General features: G+C 40.4%; 1 protein-coding gene across 1 annotated transcript in view; it reads left to right on the top strand.

Moving 5' to 3' along the window:
- The first annotated feature begins 8017 nt into the window (after positions 1–8017).
- pcdh7b (protocadherin 7b) overlaps positions 8018–22705 on the top strand; it is a 125837-nt gene continuing 111149 nt past the window's right edge. Inside the window, 1 exon segment of the mRNA XM_084110320.1 lies at positions 8018–11941. Within this exon segment, the coding sequence (XP_083966446.1) occupies positions 8855–11941 (3087 nt within the window). The 5' untranslated portion in view covers positions 8018–8854.

The raw sequence follows: 22705 nt of genomic DNA, 5'->3' as shown, positions 1-22705 counted from the left end.
TACAACAACCAAAGTTGACCAAAGTGCTGTACAGAAAAATAAACAAACACATGTACAATTAATAACCACACAATAAAAACATTCAAAGTAACAAATTAAATCACGTAAATGAAGTCGACATCTTACTAGGTGTCAAAAGCCAAAGAGAAAAGATGGGTTTTAAGAAGGGTTTTAAAAACAGATAAATAAGAGGCCTGCTTAACATGCAAAGGCAGATCATTCCCACAATTTAGGGGCAAACACAGCAAAGGCACGGTCCCCTCTGAGCTTACGCTTAGTTTTAGGCACAGTCAGGAGCAGCTGATCATCTGACCTGAGAGCGCGGACGGGTTTATAAGAGTGTAGAAGCTCAGATAGGTATGGCGGGGCAAGACCATTTAGTGATTTAAAAGCAAATAACAGAATTTTAAGATGGATCCTAAATTGAATAGGCAGCCAGTGTAATGAAGCTAAAATAGGGGAAATGTGCTCATGTTTACATGTGCCCGTTAAAAGACGTGCTGCTGCATTTTGTATCATCTGGAGACGGGTGATGGAGGACCCACTAACCCCCACATATAGTGAATTACAGTAGTCCAGCCGTGTAGTTACAAAGGCGTGGATTACATTTTCAAAATGTTGTCTTGACAGAATTGGCTTTATTTTGGCCAGCTGCCTCAAATGAAAGAAGCTTGATTTGACAACAGCTTTGATCTGACTGTCAAATTTAAGCTCAGGGTACACTTTAACTTCTAGGTTTGTAATGCTAGGTTTAATATAGGGTGCCAAGGAGCCCAGATCTACAGGTGGGGTCCCAGTGGTGCCTCCAAAAACCATCACTTCTGTTTTTTTATCATTAAAATTTAAAAAGTTCAGAGCCATCCAGGTCTTTATGTCGTCGAGACAATTGAGTAGTTGTCCAACAGAGTTATCATTTTTCTTTTTAAGAGGTACATAAATCTGACTGTCATCTGCATAACAGTGGAATGAAATGCCGTATTTTCTAAGTATGGAACCAAGTGGAAGCAAATACAGAGAGAAAAGTAGAGGGCCGAGGACTGAGCCCTGTGGGACCCCACACAAGAGAGGAGCAGAGGAGGATACAGAGTCACCTACGCTAACAAAAAAAATACAATTTAATATACCTTTGGATCTTTAATGTTGTGGGCATATTTTTCTGCTGGAGGTCCTGGACATCTTGTTAAGATACTGTACATGGCATTGTGGATTCTATCAAATATCAACAGATAAAAATTCAAAACCTGACGGCTTCTGCTAGAAATCTTATGATGGGCCGTGTTTGGATCTTCCATCAGGACAATGAACGAGGTGCCATTAATTCTGACCACAACTGTATATAATAAAAACCTTACTGACCCCAAACTTTTGACTATTAAAAGTTTTGACCACTTCAACTCTTATCTTACACAAAAGCAGGCTGGATGACACACTAAAGTGAAGGTTATTGGCTCAAATGGCTACCTCTGATAAAAATTGTTTATCTATGTAGAAGAATGCTGCTGGTGTTGTGTAACTATTCAACTAATAACCTACTGATAACTGTACAAAGTGTCACATCTTTCTGTCTTATCATTCTGCTAAGAACATCACAAATAAGCTGGTGAAGTCTTTGTTGATCTCATGCGGTCCTGCAGATTGTGTGACTTTGACACATTGATGTTCTGTAAGCTGCCCTCTCGTTCATGCTCTCTCTCTCTCTCTCTCTCTCTCTCTCTCTCTCTCTCTCTCTCTCTCTCTCTCTCTCTCTCTCTCGTTCTTTCTCACGCTCTTTCTGTCTATCTTTCACCCCCTCGTTCACATTCATTCTCACCTACTCCCTCTACATCACACATTGTGATGATGATGATGTGTTGCCTGTCATTATGAGTAAGCTTCTTGGTTTCAGATTCATATCTTTGGCATATCTACGAGTGAAACATTGACTTATTCATAGCTATAATTAATACGTTTTTTGTTTTCTAATGTAACCCAAAACACACACACACACCCACAATTAGCAGCAATACGTTTAAAAGCAAAAGAATATAATGCACTTCAAGTCAAGGGTGATTTTAGAAGGCTGAAATGGGCTAGGGATTTTTTTATACGTCGCTCTACGTGACTAAAGCATGACATATCAGCTGACATGACACAAATTACTCCAATGGCTGATTCATTCAAATGAGCAATGTGTTTTACAAATCACTGAACAAAGCCATCAAATGAGTCAGCGCCAAAGAACAAATCATACACATCATTTGCATACGGCCATGTTAAGATCTACAACACAAAAGTCGTCGACTGGATTAATGAATATTTCCACAAAGCCATCCTCTCAAACATTTCACTCTGAATCTTCCATCATTTGTATCATGAAAGAGCTGCGTCAGTGCATGGCTGGCATATGAAGGTCTATGTTTCTCCAACGGGACTAACTTGATGGCCAGGCAAACTGGGATGAACATTTATAAATAGTCGTAGCTGGGGGGCCATTGGAGAGGGAATCCAGAAATCTGGATTGCTTTTCAGTGCCCTCTCCAGTTATGGAAAGGGCACATATTCTGTGCCTTTCTTTCCCCTCAGTGTCACAGTAATGAGCAATAAAACTAATTTACTGCACTCTGTCCAAGGCCTTATTTAGAGCACACTTAAGATTCACAGTTTAAACCCATTCAACACATTTATACTGAATATTTTATACATATATCATTTTTTTCATTCGAAAGCCCTGGGAGTCTACAGAAACACGACACGAAATACAACACCTAGAAATCCCAGAAAAGTGTACGTGTACTTTCTTTACTTTTCATTAGAGTTAAATATCTCCGGACCGGTATGGGTTTGCCTGACCATTCAGTCAGAATGACAGTTGACAGATGTGAACGCGGTAACTTCCTGTTACGACGAATACAACGGATATATTCACCTCTGAGAAGGTACATGGATTGTATTTTGTGTCGCGCTTTTGTTAATCTTAATTTCTCCTTTTTGTTTTCTTTTTCTGAGAGATAAGGAGTGAACTGCAGCGCTAACAGAGTCACACGAACACAGACCAACAGCCAAGGTCAGGATTTTTCATAAATAATAAGTGAAATTTCATATTGTATAGTCCCAGAACACTTGGAATACTACATGTGTCGCATGTATTCTGTGATACTTTTGCGTCTTTTTTAAACATCTTGATGCTGGTTGCTATTCATTGCAATTAAATGGACGAGCGCAAGTGGGGTTTTTTTTTATTCTCCTTTGGTGTAGGCTACACCTGTATATTGTGTGTGTGTGTGTATGTTTGTGTGTGTGTGCGTGTGTGTGTGTGTGTGTGTGTGTGTGTAGATATACTATGCAAAATGATGGCACACACACACGCCTCTTTTTTGACTTAGCTGAAAAATGTGAAATAATATTACTGTCATTGACCAATTAGCTAAGTATTAGCTGTGTACATGTCATTGATTGAAAACAGCACTGTTATTGTATTGTTCTTGTCTTTCAAACAGATAAAAGCTCCTCCAGCTGTTTCATAAAGATAGCAAGTCTACTCCAAGTCTGAGAGCAAGTCAAGTCATCTTTATTTATACGGCGCTTTTTACAATACAGATTGTTTCAAAGCAGTGATAACAGAAAAATAATGCTACAAAGTTTTGGCTGTACAGCAGCTCTAGAATAAAATAGTGTCATTGTCCAGCTTAATTAAGTTCAGTGTTGATTAATTTCAGTGGTAAAAATCATTAGTTATTAATTTAGTTCATTTATCTAGACAGCAGCTCTGGGGAAAACAGTGATGTCATCGTCCAGCAAGTGTACTTGCATCACAGAGGTGGTAAATGGCAGTATATTTTAACTCAACAGAAGCACACAGGTTCTAGTGGTTTTGTTTTACAGGCCTGCAGGGATTAAGACTAGTGCTGCTGTTCAAAAAATCGTCAGGTGTAAGTTACTGCCCACATATACCTCATCTAACTAAACTGCAGTAAACAAAAGGCGATAAGACACAGAGGAGTGTGGGTGTGTTTGTTGCTGGGAGGATTGTTATGGTTGTTTGGCAAAGCACATGACAGATCCGAGATAAAAAATGAAGCTATCATGTGGAACAATGCTGAACAAATGATTTTCTAATCTGCCGGTTGATGATCCCATTTGAAATGACCACAAGATATCATATCTGTTCCATCAAAGCTGTAATGTTGAAACAAATGCTTTGCTGCGTTTTATTTGAAGTTAAACTTTTAACAGTGCAGAGGAAGTGATTGACTAATTACCACAAAGAAGTGGCTGAGCAGGTATGAAAATGATGTTAACCCTCTTAGGGGTTTAAGTTTGCATGGATTGTGAACATATTAACCAAATGCAATGCACGGTCCAAAGAAACCTGATCCACCTGTGTCACTCTAGATTAGCTATAGCCTTTACAATGAGCGCATAAACCTCCATGGAACAGTTTCCATCACGTTTGTAAAAGTTGCAGTGACACCTTTCAGTGGCACCTCTGCAATATAATGTGTGGAAGCTGAGTTATTCTTGTCACACGTTCTCACTACCACTCTCACTCTCTGAGGTTTGGCACTTTATTATCAATCATACACAGATATTATTCAGTCTTTTTCTGCACACCCCCCTCCACCTTCTTGTTATCTCGTTCAAAACTAAAAGCTGCTAACAACTTCTAAATGAAAAAAGAAAAAAAGAAAAAAAAAAAGAAAAAAAACCCTCATGATTTGTAGTGATTATTGCCTATTTTTGTTACATAAATAGCTTTTTTTTTCTTTTTTTTTCTGCTCATTGCCTCCATATTGATCTCCGCTTATTCAAGCCAGTCTTCACTGAAATGATCTATTCACCAATATTATACCTTATGCTTAGTATTTCTTATAATTGGCACAAAGTTATATTACAGTACCTTTTGGTACTGGATCATATATGTGACCCTGGATCACAAAACCAGTCACAAGTCGCATGGGTATATTTGTGGCAATAGCCAACAATACATTGTATGGGTCAAAGTTATCGATTTTTATTTTATGCCAAAAATCTTTTGGATATTAAGTACAGATCATGTTCCATGAAGATATTTTGTCAATTTCCTACTGTAAATATATAAAACATTTATTTTTGTGAGTGAATGCAGCACAATCGCGAACATACAATTTTCTCAATGTTTCAAATTTTTTGCACCCTCAGATTCCAGATTTTCAAATAGTTGTATCTCAGCCAAATATTGTCCTATCCTAACAAACCATACGTGTGTGTGTGTGTGTGTGTGTGTGTGTGTGTGTGTGTGTTCACTCCTCTCTGCTCCTGTGTGTGCACTAACTTGGATGGGTTAAATGCAGAGGACAAAATTACTTTTACTTTACAAATTATTTTGAGTATGGGTTACCATCACATATCTTCACGTCACTTAATATTACAAAAGGTGGCATTAAAATGTTTACCTGGCCATGTTAAATGACCTGGCCATGTTAAAAGCCCACCACATTTTTTCAGACTTGCTCACATAAATGCTGATTCAATTTGGTGGTGATTTTTGAGGATGTATTTCTGTAATATTTAATTATGCATGACTATCCAGTAAAAATGTCTATGCTTGTCAGATTGTTTTGACTTGCAACCACTGTTCGTGCTTGCTGATGCAATTTTCCCATGTTTGGCAGATCATTCTTTATAGACTGATTTTCTCGACATAATCAATAATTTAGCTTTTTTTTTCTTTTTCTTTTTTTTTTTTTCTTAGTGATTTACCTGCATAGAGTTTTTGGCCTAATTAGATCTCTCTTAGTTTTCTAACAACTCTTTTATTTTGTTTAAAAAAAAAAAAAAACTAACATATCATGAAATTTAATTATCAGACATTTTATAGTACAAAATGCAGTATTGAAATTTTTTTAAAATAGTACAAATATCCAAACCTCGGTTTCACTTTATTTTGATGGTCCCTTTAACACATTCTGTTGATTATAAGTAACCTACATGTTAGTATTTAGTATTACTACCTACTAGTATTGCACCTACATGTCTACTAATTCTCATTAGAGTGTTAGTAGAGTATTAGTTGACTGGCAGGGTTGGAATACGTTGACTTATACTTGCAAGTCACTTATAGTATAGAATGTCTGCTGGAGGACCATCACAATAAAGAGTCTACTCTGACAGTTAGTTGACATGCAATTGCAAAGTTACTTATAGTCAACATAATGTTCATTGGGGACCATCAAAATAAAGTATTAGGCCTACCATATGCTTGCAAATGTTATGAAATGTCCACTTTACATGTTTTAGGTCCTTTAGTCACTATATATAAACAATGAACGCCTTTTAGGTGAACTGGAACCAACAAACAAAAGAATATTAAAAAAATCTATTTCAACATCCACCTGAGAGGAGCCAAGAAATTAGTGACTCTATATTAAAAAGTTGACCTCTTAACTTCCGTGCTCTCCACACTAAAAAGGGTAACACCCTCTAGTGGCTTTTGAAAGCACTCATTTCAAATGTCATTAACGTCCTAATGAGTGACAGTACTTTTAAATGAGAAACGGACTGCAGGGAATAGGAGTTAAAATGGTGCCCGAATGTGACTCAAAAATTGAAAGAGAGTAGATAGACGACAGTCTATGCAGATATATTATGAAACCCCGCTTTGCACATACTACAACTCTAGCTCAACACATATGCAGTAATGACTAATTTGCTCAGTATAATTTTAAGAGGACAACAGAGGGCGCTGTGTAGCGACATATGGCGCACTGTTCACATTCTGAATAGCGGGGCTTCCTTCTGCAGGCGGCAGCTCTGGTCCAGTCACAGCTCAGCTCGGCTCTCTTAGCTGGTTAAACCCGCACACATCTCCCCCGAAACCCTCCTCTCCACAGTTTTGCAAAGTGCAAAATAAAATAAAATTAAAAATAAAATAAAAAAGAGAAAAAAAATAAAAATACAGTTTGCAGGAATTATTTCCTCGAACAAGTGTTTACGGATTAAATGCTTTACTAGATACATTTCATACAGCACCAAACGGGAACGCGAATGGTACTTATTAAAAGAGGTAGACTATATAAAACCGAAGCTCTGCACTGTGGATTTGATGGTCAGAGTTCTGGTCTCGGAGAGTCACCGCACTCACTCTCTCACTCCTTTGCACCGGTGAGTCAACCGAGCGTCGATCGCTGTCCGTGGTGCCTTTTCTGCGCAAAAAAGCCCATAACAGATGAAAAAGCGTGAGTATGTAGTAGAAGAGCTCACCGGATACTTCTGCCGAAGAAAACATAACACGAACGAAAACACACATATACTCTAAAAGACCAGGAAAGCCACAGTGGGCACCGTAACCGAGATGATCTGGGACGCACGGAGTGGTTTGGGGTGTGAACAAAAACAGATTGTACTACTACTTCTTTTTAAAATCGAATGATTGAGGTGAATGTATTATCGGATGGTTAAGTAAATACGTTGGCACGTTACTATTTGTTCAAATAAATAACATAGGCTATCAAACTAAACCACTTCTAAGATATCCCAATTAAAATATGACTGCGTAAAATAGCCTACATAGGCGATTTAAAAGTACGCATTTTGCATTAAATAATACGTGCTTCCCCAAAGTTAGATTAGACACAAACTAGTCAAAATGTGCTAAATAGTCTTGTTTGTAACCGTAGCAACAGTTCCGTTACGAGCCACGCGCACTCCATCGATATAGCCTACTGTCATTATAATTCATCACTTTATTATAGATTCATCGCAAAAATCTTTGAAACATATTTTATAGTTGACGGTTGGCTTGGCAGTTTTGGTTTGCGCGACACCATCCGACCTCAGCAAAAAATATAATTCATTTAAAAAAAAAATACAGTCACTCTGGAAGGCGTTTAATATTTCGCACAGTGCACCTCCAACAGTCTCCAAATGCTCATTTCTGGACAGTAAATGACACTATTTTGCAATAAGATGCCCTTGCGAACAAAAAAGAGACACTCCTCAAACAGTAGAACTAAGCGATCAAGTTGAGCCTTGTTTGTCGCACAGGGGGTGGAGAGAGAGGGAGAGAGGGAGAGAGTGAGGGAGCGAGAGAGAGACTCGCGCGCAGAGTGCGGCAGATACACACGCGCTTCTGCTGCAGGTGAGAGGCGCGCGCTGGACAGAGGGACCGTCCTCGCGCTGGAATTTTAAAACCACATTCCTAGCATCTCTGCCAGGATCATAACTCCGTTGTTGCAGTTTTGCATTTTGCCTTAAGGCTGAACAGCACAGTGGCACTGCGGAGATTTTTTTTTTTTTTTCTCTGGTGCAAGTGAGAGAACTATTAAGCTGAGTGGACTGGAGAAATCTGTGCGCGCGGACACGGCACACGGAGAGGACAGATCGTTTGAGGCTTTATCCGTAGAACAAGAAGTTCTGATATTTCAGTTTCTAATCCGTATTGGTGGGATATCATCTGGAGCGGAGAACTGGCATCTGGGAAAGCTGGATTTAAAACCTCATGAATTGACTGCGCATTGGATTGAATATCTGGCTTCGCTGCCTTTAATGAAGACTCGGCGATGTCAAGTCATGGCAAAGACGGAGTAGTCTCAGCAAGTAATTTTGGCATGTTTGTTTCAAGCTTAATATTGAATGAATTTGTGAATACTTTCTGTCAGTGTTGTGTATATTTTTGATGGACAAATCCAAAAAAGGAATAGCGCGAGCTTAGTCTGAGAGGGGGAGAAAATAACAACAGAAATGCGCTATTCTGCCTGAGTTTGGTAACCACAGAGAGCTATCCGGTTGTGAAAACGCATGCAGTGAGAAACAGGCGTTTTAACACAAGCGAGAAGGAGGAGAAAAAACTGTTAAACAAAACTATCATTCAGTTTAGCTGGAAAATCTGCGAGGAACAATGAGGACTACGGTCATTGTGGACTATTTAAGATACTGCTTTCTTATTCTGCAGCTGCTGAGTCAGCCCGCAGCCAAGCAAGTGCTCCGGTACCGCTTGGCTGAGGAGGGTCCTGCCGATGTCCGGGTAGGCAATGTAGCCGCGGACCTCAGCATCGCGGCTGGCATGGATGTGACTTATACCTTAGAATCCGGTTCCGAGTACTTCAAAATTGATAACATGACCGGAGACCTGAGCACGAACGAGCGGCGGATAGACCGCGAAAAGCTGCCGCAGTGTCAAATGATTTTTGATGAGAACGAATGTTTTATAGATTTTGAAGTATCCATGATAGGACCCGCGCAGAGCTGGGTTGATCTATATGAGGGCAAAGTGATTATTTTAGACATAAACGACAACACGCCGTCTTTCCCCTCACCTGTTCTCACCCTCTCCGTTGAGGAGAACAGACCCATTGGCACACTTTATCTCCTACCCACGGCCACCGACAGAGATTTCGGTCGGAATGGAATTGAGCGATACGAGTTAATTCAGGACAACGGCGAGAGCTCTGTCAGACGGATCGGAACTTCCGGCTCCGGCAGTGTTGACACTCACACGGGCAAGCGGAGATTCGACGAGGGGGCGAGCCGTAGCAGCGTCTTTGAACTTCAAGTTGCTGACACCACAGACGGAGAGAAGCAGCCGCAGCTTATTATCAAAGGGGCACTGGACAGGGAACAGCGCGACTCCTATGAGCTGACTCTGCGCGTTAGAGATGGGGGCGACCCCCCACGCTCCTCCCAAGCCATTCTTAGGGTAATGATTACAGATGTGAATGATAACAACCCACGCTTTGAGAAGAGTGTTTATGAGGCAGACCTGCCAGAAAACAGCTCCCCAGGTGCCCCCATACTCCAGCTAAAAGCGGGCGACACTGATGTTGGCGTCAATGGACAGATTGAGTATGTTTTCGGAGCAGCCACAGAGTCAGTGCGACGACTGCTGCGGCTAGATGAGAGCACTGGCTGGCTCAGTGTTTTGCACCGAATCGACCGAGAAGACGTGAGCCAGCTTCGCTTCACAGTCATGGCACGTGACCGCGGTCAGCCTCCTAAGACTGACAAGGCGACGGTGGTCATCAATATCAAAGACGAAAATGACAACGTCCCCAATATCGACATCCGAAAAATCGGACGCATTTTTCTCAAAGACGGAGTGGCTAATGTGGCGGAGGATGTGATTGTTGATACACCCATCGCTTTAGTCCAAGTGTCAGACCGAGATAAAGGACCAAATGGTATAGTGACGTGCACAGTAGTGGGCGATGTTCCATTTCAGCTTAAACCTGCTAGTGAGGTTGAGGGTGACATGAATAAAAAGAAGTACTTTCTCCATACGTCAGCACTCCTTGATTATGAAGCAGTGCAGGAGTATAACGTGGTCATTGTTGCTGTTGACTCTGGGAGCCCTAGTCTCTCGAGCAACAATTCATTAATAGTGAAAGTGGGGGACATGAATGACAATCCACCAGTTTTTAGCAAAAGCACAATGGAAGTTTCATTTCCTGAAAACAATGCTCCAGGTGAGCGTGTCGTCACTGTATTGGCTTTAGATGCAGACAGTGGCAAAAATGCAGAGATCTCTTACTCCCTGGACTCCTCTGTGAACGGAATATTTTCCATTGATGCAGACACCGGTGACATCCGTGTTAACACCATACTTGACAGGGAGCAGACGGAACGATATGAGTTCAAAGTTATCGCCAAAGACAAAGGCATGCCTGTTCTGCAGGGCTCAGCCACTGTGGTAGTCCTGGTGGCGGATAAAAATGACAACGAGCCAAAGTTCATGCAGGATGTGTTCACTTTCTACATACCGGAAAACCGGCAACCCAACAGCCCCGTTGGCATGATAACGGTCATGGATGCCGACAAAGGACAAAATGCAGACATGAGTCTATACATTGAGGAAGAAGAAGACATTTTCTCCATTGACAACAACACAGGGACCATCTTCTCAAACATGGCATTTGACCGTGAGCAAAAAAACACATATTCGTTCCGTGTCAAAGCTGTTGATGGAGGTGATCCGCCCCGGTCAGCTATAGCCACGGTGTCTCTCTCTGTAATGGATGTAAATGACAATCCTCCCACTGTTACTTTTCCAATGAATAGCTCATACACACTGCTTCCTCCTTCCAGCAATATAAGGACGGTGGTGAGGACCGTCTCAGCTACCGATTCCGACACAGGTGTTAATGCTAACCTCAGCTACAGAATAGTTGGTGGCAATCCGTTTAAGTTGTTTGAAATTGACTCTTGGACTGGAGTAATCTCATTAGTTGGCAAACTAGAGCAAAAACACTTTGGCCTTCATCGCCTGGTTGTGCAAGTGAATGACAGTGGGGTTCCGTCGCAAAGCACCACCACACTAGTCCACATCTACGTCAATGAAACACTCTCTAACGCCACTATTGTAGAGGCACAAGTTGCCAAAAGTCTTGGTACACCGCTCAATGCTGACATTGCAGGAGACCCCAATTATGACTTGGGAAAGCAATGGCAGAGCATCGCCATAGGGGTTGTGTCAGGCATCATGACTGTCATTCTTATCATCCTGGTGGTCGTCATGGCCCGCTACTGCCGTCCCAAGAACAAGAACGGATATGAGGCTGGAAAGAAAGACCATGAGGATTTCTTCACACCTCAGCAACATGATAAAGGCAAGAAACCTAAGAAGGACAAGAATAAGAAAAAGTCCAAACAGCCTTTATATAGCAGCATTGTCACGGTAGAGGCATCCAAGCCAAATGGCCAGCGCTACGATGGCGTTAATGAGAAACTGTCAGACAGTCCAGGAATGGGCCGCTATCGGTCCGTCAACGGTGGCCCCGGAAGCCCAGATCTTGCCCGCCATTACAAATCCAGCTCACCCTTGCCCACCGTTCAGCTGCACCCTCAGTCGCCCACAGCGGGAAAAAAGCACCAGGCTGTTCAGGACCTGCCACCGGCCAACACATTTGTCGGCACTGGAGATAACATATCCATCGGATCAGACCACTGTTCTGACTACAGTAGCCAAACCATCAACAAGTACAACAAACAGGTATGAACCATATCTTTTATCATTTTAATCTATGATACCAATCGCATTTTTTATACTTGAATCTTCAAGCTTTTATCTGAGTGTCTATAAACACCAACACTATTCAGCCTACATTGTAATACTATCATGCTGGATATATGTATTTTTAGCTTCACCTCATAGTGCCATTTAGATGTAATGCTAAAAGCGACATGAAGGCATTCTTCAGTCAGGGATATCATTTCCGCTGGGCCACCCGGGGTGCCGAGGCCACGCTGTGGACACATTGGCACATCTTTTAGTGTAGTTGTAGGGCAGATGATGACATTCGTCTGTGTGTGTGTGCATCAGAGGATCGAATGGTTAGTTCTTTCTCTTCCTGGGAGGGGGGCAGGATAGTGAGATGAAGCAGAAGGAGAAAAGATTGAAAAAGGTGGAATGTTAGTTGTGGTGTCATGTTTAAATGTGCATATCCGAACAGACTGGGAACATCTGGGCAGGAGGTCACATTTAACATTCCTGTGCACTTGTGTGTCTAGGCAAATTCAGTGACCTAGCAGTGAAATCTGGCCTCATTGCTCTCTCTTTCTTATCTCACATTCTCTTGTCGTTATTTTTACCCAATAGCTCTTGTATTGCCCTCGTCATTTATTCCATTATTTAAAGCATAACATGCCCTTTGTTACAGCAGCCATAAAATGGCTTTCTAAATTCTATGGCACACGTGTGAAATAATCAATTTATATCATTATTGTTCCATGTCCTGTAGTGTGCTTCAGTGCTTGGTGAGGTTAATTCAAAATGAAGCCAGCCCTTTCATTGTCCAGATTTGCCAGGAAAAGAACACTTGCCCTGTTGTTTCATGTGTTTTCTAAGGTCGTTAATGCATTATTGATTCCTATCTAACATGCTGTAAGTAGTGTCCTCCCTTGCATTCCAAAACAATGCCCTTTCTAAACTCAAGCCACAAGATCTCTTTGGCTCTCTCTTACACACCCTCACTCATTTCATATATTCTTATGTACTGTACATATCTTCTCTGATTCACGCTCCCCCCCAGTAGAATCACCTACTCTCCATTTTAATGCCTGCTTCCTCCATCCAATATCCCACTTGTTTCTCTTTTCTCATTATATTTTTTTTTCTTCCTCACAAATTGTGGCTCCTTGCACAGCTTTTTTATTCTTTTGACAACTCTGTCCTGTATTTATTTTATCGCTCTCCCTTTTTTCTACCCTCTTGAACAGCCCTCTGATGGGCTGTTTAGGTGTCTGCACTTCTCCACGAAAGGAGTACTGATGCCTTTATCTTTGGGACATCTCATGCATATTTAACGTACAGCCTCCATTTGCTGCCCCGCCGCATGTATTGTGTGTCCAAGTACTCCGCTTAGGTACTTATTTATTTGCTTTTTATTTGAAAGCTGCAGTGCTTTGTACGATCCGTCCATTTGTTTGTCCATTTAAATGCAGCAGACTTTCACAGGGTGCTGAGCAAAAGGGTTCTACACTATTACCAGTTTGCAATTACAACGTCCTTGGCAAGAAGCGAGATCAAGTCCAGCGTCATTACGCACGTCCCTGCTGACAATTTAAGAGGAGCTCTTTAGATGTTTTATTGAGTGTTATCAGGAGTAGCCAAAATGCCCTTGCAAAATCCCATTAAGATAGCATAATAGTCTATATCAAATACTTTATAAAGTGAAGTCATTAGAATTTCATTTTTGAGCCTAATTTATTCCCAGCTTGGTTTTGTAAGGAGAAAAGGAGAAGCCTTTTTTTTTTTACGATGACCTTAATTTCTCCCCCTTTTAAAATTCTTTTTTATCTGTATTTACCTTCCTTCCCAATCTCTCTTTTTTTTCTTTTTTTTTTGCCTCTGTCACTCATCATGAAGGGAAAATGTGCCAGGCACACTCATAATGGACTCAAAGCACTAATTCCTGATGAATCACTGATTTGATGAGTGTCATAATGCTGTAAGATTTAAGTACAGCTGTGTTAAGCACAGAAAACATAATTGGTGATTATTTCCCTTAATATTTTGATTATTAAGTTTGCTTAATATAATTTACAGTTTTTTTTTGTTTTTGTTTTTGTTTTTTTTTTTTTTTCTATGGTTGGGGTGGGTAAGGGGGCATTATGTAGATTATCTAATTATGTAGATTACAAATCCAAACTGGTCCAATGAGAACACAGTTTAAAAGCAGTACAATTACCAAACACAATGTGTCTTTGGTCAAAAGTATTATTTTTGTCAAAAATAGTGACCACCGAATGGATTAAAATGTTGCATCATGCTTCTTGTTCACAGCCACAAAACACCAATTTGTTGCTATGGTTATCACTATGTCAGTCATCAATTTTTCGCCAGTGACTCACAGACTGAACTATAATTTAGCATATTCACTTCTGCATTTAAATGCAAGTTGCCACTCCTGAAACATTGCAGTGTTTACATGGCCATTAGTTAGCTGCATGAAAAATACAACTTTTATTCAAATTGTGAATAGTATACACGCAGAAAGTGAGGAAAGAGCACTTTCCAAGCTTTCAATCACTTCACTTTTGTGCTCTCATGAAAACTACCATTACAATCAATAAAGCTGACTACATTGAACTATATAGATCTTGTTTGTTATAAGAGTGTGAGAGGTCCTGTGAGAGGATTTGCAAAAGTATAAACTCAATCAGTGAGCTTGCGCTGAACAAAAACTGCATTTTGAGAGGATTTCTTCTACGCAATGACTTAATGAAACACCTCTGATTGGTTATTCCAGTCATGCGCTCAATTGAAATTCTCAACGCTGCAAAAACATGTTGCAATTATTTTTTGGATTAATTGCACTGCCTTACTGTCTGATATACTTAATGCAACTGTATTAAATATAGCTGTTGTGTAAAACATATTTTTTATTAAGTGGTTTTCCAGTAATGCTCAGTAATTTTAGGTAGCATTTAACTTTCTGTTGGATGGTAAAATTAGATAAATTAGATATAGAAAAGATATAAGATATATAGTGATACAGATTCAGAACAGGTCACATGACCTCATTGTTATCTGAATGTACATGTAGCTTTTAAATTAATGATGGGGAACATACAGTGGTATTATTAATGGTGTCTTGTAACAGACTTGAAATACCTAGTTTTCTGGACAAGATTCATTTTCTCCTAACAGAACAATTCCCTCTGGTGAAGTCATCCATGAAAACTACCTGTGTTTTTCTCCTTGTGAAAAGGCCCAGCTCTTTTTGATCGTGTTTGATTTCATTTCTTGTGGTCTGACATCTGAGATGCTCTCTCTTTTCCCCTTCCTATCTCCTTTTTCTCTCTAGTGGAGGAAAGGCTAAAAGAGACAGGAACTAGAAAGAGGGCCCTGTTAACAGGCTAGAGAAAGGTCTCTACTGTTCTCTCTCTCTCTGTGTGTGTGTGTGTGTGTGTGTGTGTGTGTGTGTGTGTGTGTGTGTGTGTGTGTGTGTGTGTGTGTGTGTGTGTGTGTGTGTGTGTGTGTGTGTGTGTGTGAGTAAGTGTTGAGAGGGATCGAGTGCAGTGGCCTCATAAATGTGTGGTCTGGTTTCATGTTACCTACATCCCCCTAATGTCCTTACACACAGAAACTCTCACACACACACACACACACACACACACACACTCACACACACACACACACACACACACACACACACACACACACACACACACACACACACACACACACAACATCTTCGGTCTTGATAGCAGAAACTACACCGCGCCGGTCGCCCCAGACAGGTAACCGGACAATACTAGTGTTTCCATGTCCCGTTGCACATGAGACATTCAAGCTGTTGTTAATTTAACCTAATGCAGGGGGGAGACGCTACCTTCCTGCAAGACAGAAAGGTAATATATCAAGGTGTTTCACAGTTATCAACACCTCATGCTTTTCTTTGCCATTCTCTGAAAGAATATATCTGGTTGTTTGCTGTTAGTAACACTGTTTTCAGCTGCTGGTTAATTGCATTATATAGGCCCCATTCAGCTGGTTTGAACACAGATAATGTCTCTGATGGGATGGGAGAGTGTTTTTTTTATTTTTTTATTTCTCATCTTACTGTCTGCAAATTTGATAGAGTTTAGCTTTATGCTTCAGCGCTCCAAAGACACAGAGGTGAAATTTACTGGAAAAAAAGACTGTATAATTGTTCATGGATTAAACCATCAAAAACACAGTCTTTAATAATTCCCCCTGATTCCATAACTCTCTAGATCAGATGAGACTAAATGCAATTCGAACAGCATGAGTGTCAATCACAGATGAAAATGATTCTGGCCTATTTTGTACAAATAGGGCTGGGGTTATAACAGCCTCTTTATTTTGAGCCAATATCAACATTTGAATCAAATATCTGTCATTGACTAGCAGTTTTTTTTTTCTGCTCTTTTTTTTGAGAGCGCAAAATGGTTTGGTTTGTACTAATCTGTCTCCATATTTGGGGCCCTATCTTGCACCCAGCGCAATTGACTTTGTACACCGATGCATGTATCATTCCTATTTTGCACCCGACGCACAGCAGACTTTTCCCTCCACAGACGCACGTCTGTAAATTAGGGAATGAACTTGCGCTCCTGGGTGCGGTTCAGCGAAAAGAGGAGGCGTGTTCCGGCACAAACGTTCCATGGTGCTATTTTGCAGTTTCAGAAAACAGTTTCGCCACAGATCAGGAAAAACCTAGTCTAAAGTCAGTGGCGCGTTATTCAGATGCTATTTTAAGGGCGCATGCTTGGCCATAATGTAGCGTGTGCACAACGCGCATACACTTTGCTTCTCTACTCTACACAGACGCAGCAGTTCCCATTTTTGCAAACCATATATAATTACAAGGAAAAATATTACCACACGAAGGAAATCATTATGGTGTCCATGAAGATGTGAAAAAATAGGCATCAATCTAGATTACACATTTACCCAAATTATTATACGCCTGTTTAACCGAAGCTAATTTGGGTGGGTTTCTCCCGTCCCAATACAATGTCACTTCTCTGTCTTTTACGGCCCTGATGAGAACGTCAGTCTTCTCAGCTGTGAACCGCTCCTAGCGTGCGCCTGGCAAATCCGCCGTTACAATAGCAATCCGCCATGGAACAAGCGCGCCTTCTTTTTAAAGGGAATGTGAGATGGCGCTCTGATTGGTTTATTGCACGTTACGCCCAAACCACACCTATGAGTAATGTAGCTACTTCAGACCAACCCATTTTAGATTTGCGTCGGACGCAAGAGTAATTTAGATCCGCCCACAAAGTTACTTGCGTTTCACATTTGATACTTGCATTTCAGATCGTTAAAATAGGGCCCTTAGTCTTGTCTGCGGATATAGCTGAGATTTGTAAGTCTTTTTGAGGTCAGTCTTGTAAGTCTTTTTGGCTTGTCTGTTGTGGTTTCAGCCTTAACCACGCTTTCCAGCTTGCATTTGTTTTACATACATGTGCCTGGCGGACCAAAGCATCACTCATTTTGGACATGTGCAAGCAACACATAAACATGGCCATGCAAATGCCAATCACTTCTCCAGCATATTTATTTGTGTGCTTTTGCAATTCACCTTGTATTGCTGCCAGCAAAACATCCATGCAAATCACAGAAGCTTATTTTCATTAAATACAAGGTGCTTTTATGAGTTGCACGAGGAGAGTGTGTACATGAATATGACCTTTACATTATAAATACTTGATTTTCTAGTAAATTAACTTTAAATATTAGATTATAATTATCTACGGTTATTTTCAAAAATGTTTGCCAAGTAACCTCAGAGTTGAGAATTAGCCTTCAATCAATGAAGCAATCAAGCTGCATTTACAAGCAGCCGTATATTCTATTCATCACAATACAGAAGCGTAAAATTAACTACACGCCATCGTCGTCACGTCACATTAAATAACACGCCATGCAATGGCACGGAATTGCTGGGTAATGGAGACCCAGGACAGAATTAGATCAGCTGCAGGCTTGATTGCTGTGTTATTAGGGAGAGCTTGTCAGCTCAACGCCAGCATTGAATGGCCAACGCTGACCAAATCTGTCACAGGTTAAGATGCGACTCAAGACAGCACACTTCCATGTGGAGAGAAAGAGAGGGACTTTTGAAATTGATGCATATGCAAATATTATACTTTGCAAATTAGCATATGCATAGAATTATTCATTTACTTCAAAACTGGATCCCCAAACAAAAGCGGAAAGTCACAGATCATCTTGGAAAATAGAGGCCAACTCTTAATTTGCATGCATAGGTCAACGTTTTATTTGTGCTTCCACCGCCCTGTGTTGACACGGGCGTATGTAAAACAGTCAATGTAAATGACCTGTGAAACTCAAGCCAGAAATATAAAAGCTGTTTTTGATACAGCACAGAGCCAAGTTAACAGAGAAAACAGTAGCATTTTTTTTTGTCTTTTTGCGCAGTTATAGTGATTTCACTTGAACTTTTACAAGCAGTACTGCGACGTCTCTTTGATTTCTTTTTTCCTCCTGTTACTGTAAGTAATCTATCCTTTCAGCTGCCCGTTGACAGCATGATGTAGCTCGAGCGTGCCCGGCAGTCTCTCTCGTTCTCTTTCATTCTTCGCCTCTCTTTCTTTTTCTCAGTCCCTCTGTCGCCTTCCTCCTCTCTTTATTCTCTATTATCTTCTCTCTCATAGTCTCTTGTTCCTCAATCTTCATGTGAATAGTCTTGATTGAAGCTACGGAGATGCACTTGTAACATTTATCATGCTAAAACGATGAAAGTGACAGTTGCGGGTGGAATAGAAGCGAAGGGGCTGAAGCGGAGGGAAAAAGTGAGATCATCTCTTGATTGGTTGGCTGCTGTGCTGATTGTAAGTGCCGGTGTCATCGTCTTGTGTGCTTAACCCCCATCTGTACTTCAATTCTGACATTGTTCAAACTCACAGGGTGCACTGGATTACAACTCGTGCACACACACACACACGTACATTGTAATACTTCAGATTTTTGTTTTAAATACTCTTTTTTTTTTTTGCCTGTCATGCACGCGCTTGTGTGTCTGTCAGTATAAGGATTTATCAAGGCAATAAGCCATGAGAGGCCGTGTATTGCAGTGATTTTTTTACCAGTTAAGTAGTGTTTTTTTAGGCAGAATCCAAAGCAGAAAGCCCTATAACCATAGTAAAATAGAACCTAGAATGGCTAATTTCTTTCATAAAGTGAAAAGAACTGCAAAACAAATAGAACATAGTTAACAATAATTATTTATTTAGGCTATTTAGTTTCTAAGCAACACAGCAACTTGCAATTCAACTGAATTGCAATCACAGCTTGAGTGTATATTTCAGCATATTCTTTATTACTGGATTTATATGTTTTATGTCATTATGCCTCTCTGGCCATTTTCAGGTCAGAGGAAGTGAATATATGTGTTGGTGTGACTTTGCATGTACATCTGCCAATTTGTGCATTTTTGTGTAATTGTTTTCACAGTCACAGCCCTGTCTGTGTTTAAGTGGTGCTTGTAAAAAAAAAAAAAAAAACACACAGCCACTTAACATTGTTCTAGGCTAACACAGGGGAATAGTTCACTGTCAACACAACGAATACAAACAGGGATCAGATGGTTGAAAAAATCAGATGGGTCTTTTGCTTGTTTTAATAGTGCTATGTTCTTATTCATGGCCTGATGTGGTTTGTGGTGCATCTTGGCACATTTGCGACCCATTTTACTTAAGCAGTGTGATGTATTTCCAGTGGGCGGAACTTGATTGATCTATCAGGATCGTGAAAAGTGGTCTTTATATGAGAGGTGGTTGGAGTAGATTGGCTGAAGAATAAGAGGGATTTGTGACATCAGGGGTTTGCTATCAAAAGATCAGGAACATTTTAAGTGTCCCTGTGGTGAAAATCAAGTGTTTAATGTTGTTGATATGTCTATGTGGTGTTTTTAATATGCTTTAAGACAAAACCGTAAGTCAACAACATTGCTGAGTATATTCTCTTTAAACTGCAGTGATCTAAAGACAGTCTCGCAAACTACCTTGTATCCAATCACGACAACGTGTGATCGTCAATGAGTGGATCTCTGAGCTGGTGTGAGTGAGTGGAGGAGGGGCTGCAAGTGGCGGAGTGAAGCAAGGGTGTAGAGTTACATTCAATCTATTTTAAGGCATGAAGAATTTTCTTTCACTGAAAAAAAAAAAAAAAAAAAAAAAAAATTAAATATCTAATTTTGGTGATTAAATTTGAGTTTTAAGGGATACAATTATTGACAGGGGGACTTTAATAAGAGAGTAAATAGTGTAAATTTTGATTCGGTGTTTTAATTTTAAAGGTGCTCTAAGCGATGTTGGGTGACGTCACTTCTTCACACGGTTGACGTTCAAAGTATTGTCAAACATAACGGAGGCTAGCTCGATATATACATTAGTGGATAGGGAATAAGGATGAGGATTTTAGATATAATCTTATCCAGTAAACCACAAGGACTGCAAAAGTCATGTAAATTCATTGGTTAAAAAAGAGTGAGATCCATGAAGAACATTCATCACTATTGGAAGCATGACATTTTATAACTGTCATTATTTTTAGTTGCTAATTTACATAAATGTAATATTTAATTAAATATCTAAACATTAAATATGTTTTCAAAGCAAAACTAGGGCTGGAATATTGTTGGGGACAAAGAGGTTGAGAACCACTGGCCTATGATTTCTATATACAGTATGCTTATCTGTGCAGTGGTGACGTTTGTGTTTCTTTGTGTGTCTGTGTGAGAGAGATAGAAAAAACTTCAAAGTCTTCAGGCGTATCAAGCCAAGTGTTTGAGCATGTGCCTGTTGAGCAGGTCTCAAGTCCGTTGCGAAACTCAAATGAAATTGCCATACTAGACCTTCATGAAAGAGAAAGGAAACACAATTAAAAAAAGTGTCATTTATGGATGACACAGCAAAGTACTCTCTCATCACATACCGTCGCTGTCGTCCAATCAAAATTTGCTTTGGCTGAATGAATGGATGTTTAGGGGCTAAAATAAAACGCATCAAGAATGACTGCCAACTTCATTCCGCAATGAAACATCTGTGTGTGTTGACATCTAAAAACGGGTAATATCATTTTCCAAATCCAGATGGTTTTAAGAAACATAACCCATATCTGTCACCACAGGCACAAAATCAGCTGCTTATACCTATATGCACGCACACGATCCGTCTCCAGACGTTTATTTGTCTTTTTAACATTTGCTCTTCTCCAGTGTAAAGCACACGAGCGTGAGGGCCTGAAATATTAAGTGAGTTGTGATCTCTTGACTGCATAAGTGGAGATTAAACACTGGGGCCAGTATAAATAATGCACAAAGTCTTACATATTTGTGTAAAGGAGACTTCTCCTCATCACAGAGGCCTCATTTGTATGGAGAAGAGATACGGCTGAAGTCAAATGGATTCAAACGGAATGGAAAAAGAAGTGGAAAGGACTGACGGGACTCTTCCAGTCCTCCATTTCTTTCGCCACAGTGTCATTCCGCAAGCCGCAAAAAGAGATTACAACTGTGTGTGTGTGTGTGTCCAGACCATTCCCAAATGAGATTATGTGTGTGTGTGTGAGGCAGGAGAGGGAAGGTTCAGCGGCCATCCATCAAGTTATGGGAGAGCTGTGTGGCATTGCATCTCAGGAGCAAGAGCAAGGCCAAGGTGCTCTCTCTCTGTGTGTGAGTACGCGTGTTTGTGCGTTCTTGTGCGAGAGAGAAAATGCGCTGCAACGGGCCTCTTCGGTTCAGCCATTCCATCACAAGAACACTGTCACTTAGCTACATGCGAGGAAAGGTGTCTGCTCGTGTGAGTGTGTCTGTGTGTGTGTGAGTGATTTTCGATAGATCTCAGAAAATAAGAAAGCTGCAGACACAGAAATCGCAAGAAATGAGGAAAACTGAAATAGTCTTGGTGGCTATGAATATCAAAGACATTTTTTGTTGTCTTATGTGTTTTTAGGAGCGTGCCTGTGTTTTTAATGCTATTTTTTTCCTGAGCGTGCAAACATAATCCAGAACACTAGCAAGCTGCAAAAATATTCATTATCTCATGCCACCTCACCCGGCTAGCCAGGAAGCGTTATATCGATGAGAGGCCACCAAAGAGAGACCAGGCTATTAGTGCTGGCCAATAAATCTTGTCAGTGCACGGAATGCAGGGCGGCCTTTGAAAAATGAAGGTCACGCTCAGGAGTTTATGAGAGGCTGTTATAAAATCAGCTGAATTATGGAGTCCCCTGGGCCTTTTCAGTCATGTTAATTTCAGACGCTGTGATCTGGTGTCCTCCCTCACTTGCCATAGTATGGAATAAGACGGGTGATTAGGTGAATTATATTGTGATTTAAGGTGGGTTATGCCATGAAAGTGTGCTTGTTCACTCTGTGAATAATGATCGGGGTGTCAAAGTGTGTGTGTGTGTGTGTGTGTGTGTTATATTAAGGCCATATTAGACTAAATCCAGGAAAAAAAAACATGAACTAGTCCAAAATATTTAAGCCTATTAAACTTTGAGAAGTCACGTTTTGACTGTCAAGAAGACTGAAATACAAAATGTTTCTTTGAGCAAAAATAAAAGAAGAATGATTAAGTGATATAAAAAAAGGCATTAACTGAACATGTTTTAAAGTGTGGCGCCACCAACTGGCTGCTTAGTTAGATCATAAATATCCATTAGGTTGTGCTGTAACCTTATTGCACTGTCCATTCTCATAACCTAAATAATATTCATGAGGAAGGCCTTCTCCATAGTACTCTTGGTAAATTA

Source organism: Abramis brama (assembly GCF_963993115.1).
Source record: "Abramis brama genome assembly, chromosome: 3".
Classification (NCBI taxonomy): Eukaryota; Metazoa; Chordata; class Actinopteri; order Cypriniformes; family Leuciscidae; genus Abramis; species Abramis brama.
Note: the sequence above shows the minus strand (reverse complement) of the source record. Positions and strands in the feature narration are given on the sequence as shown.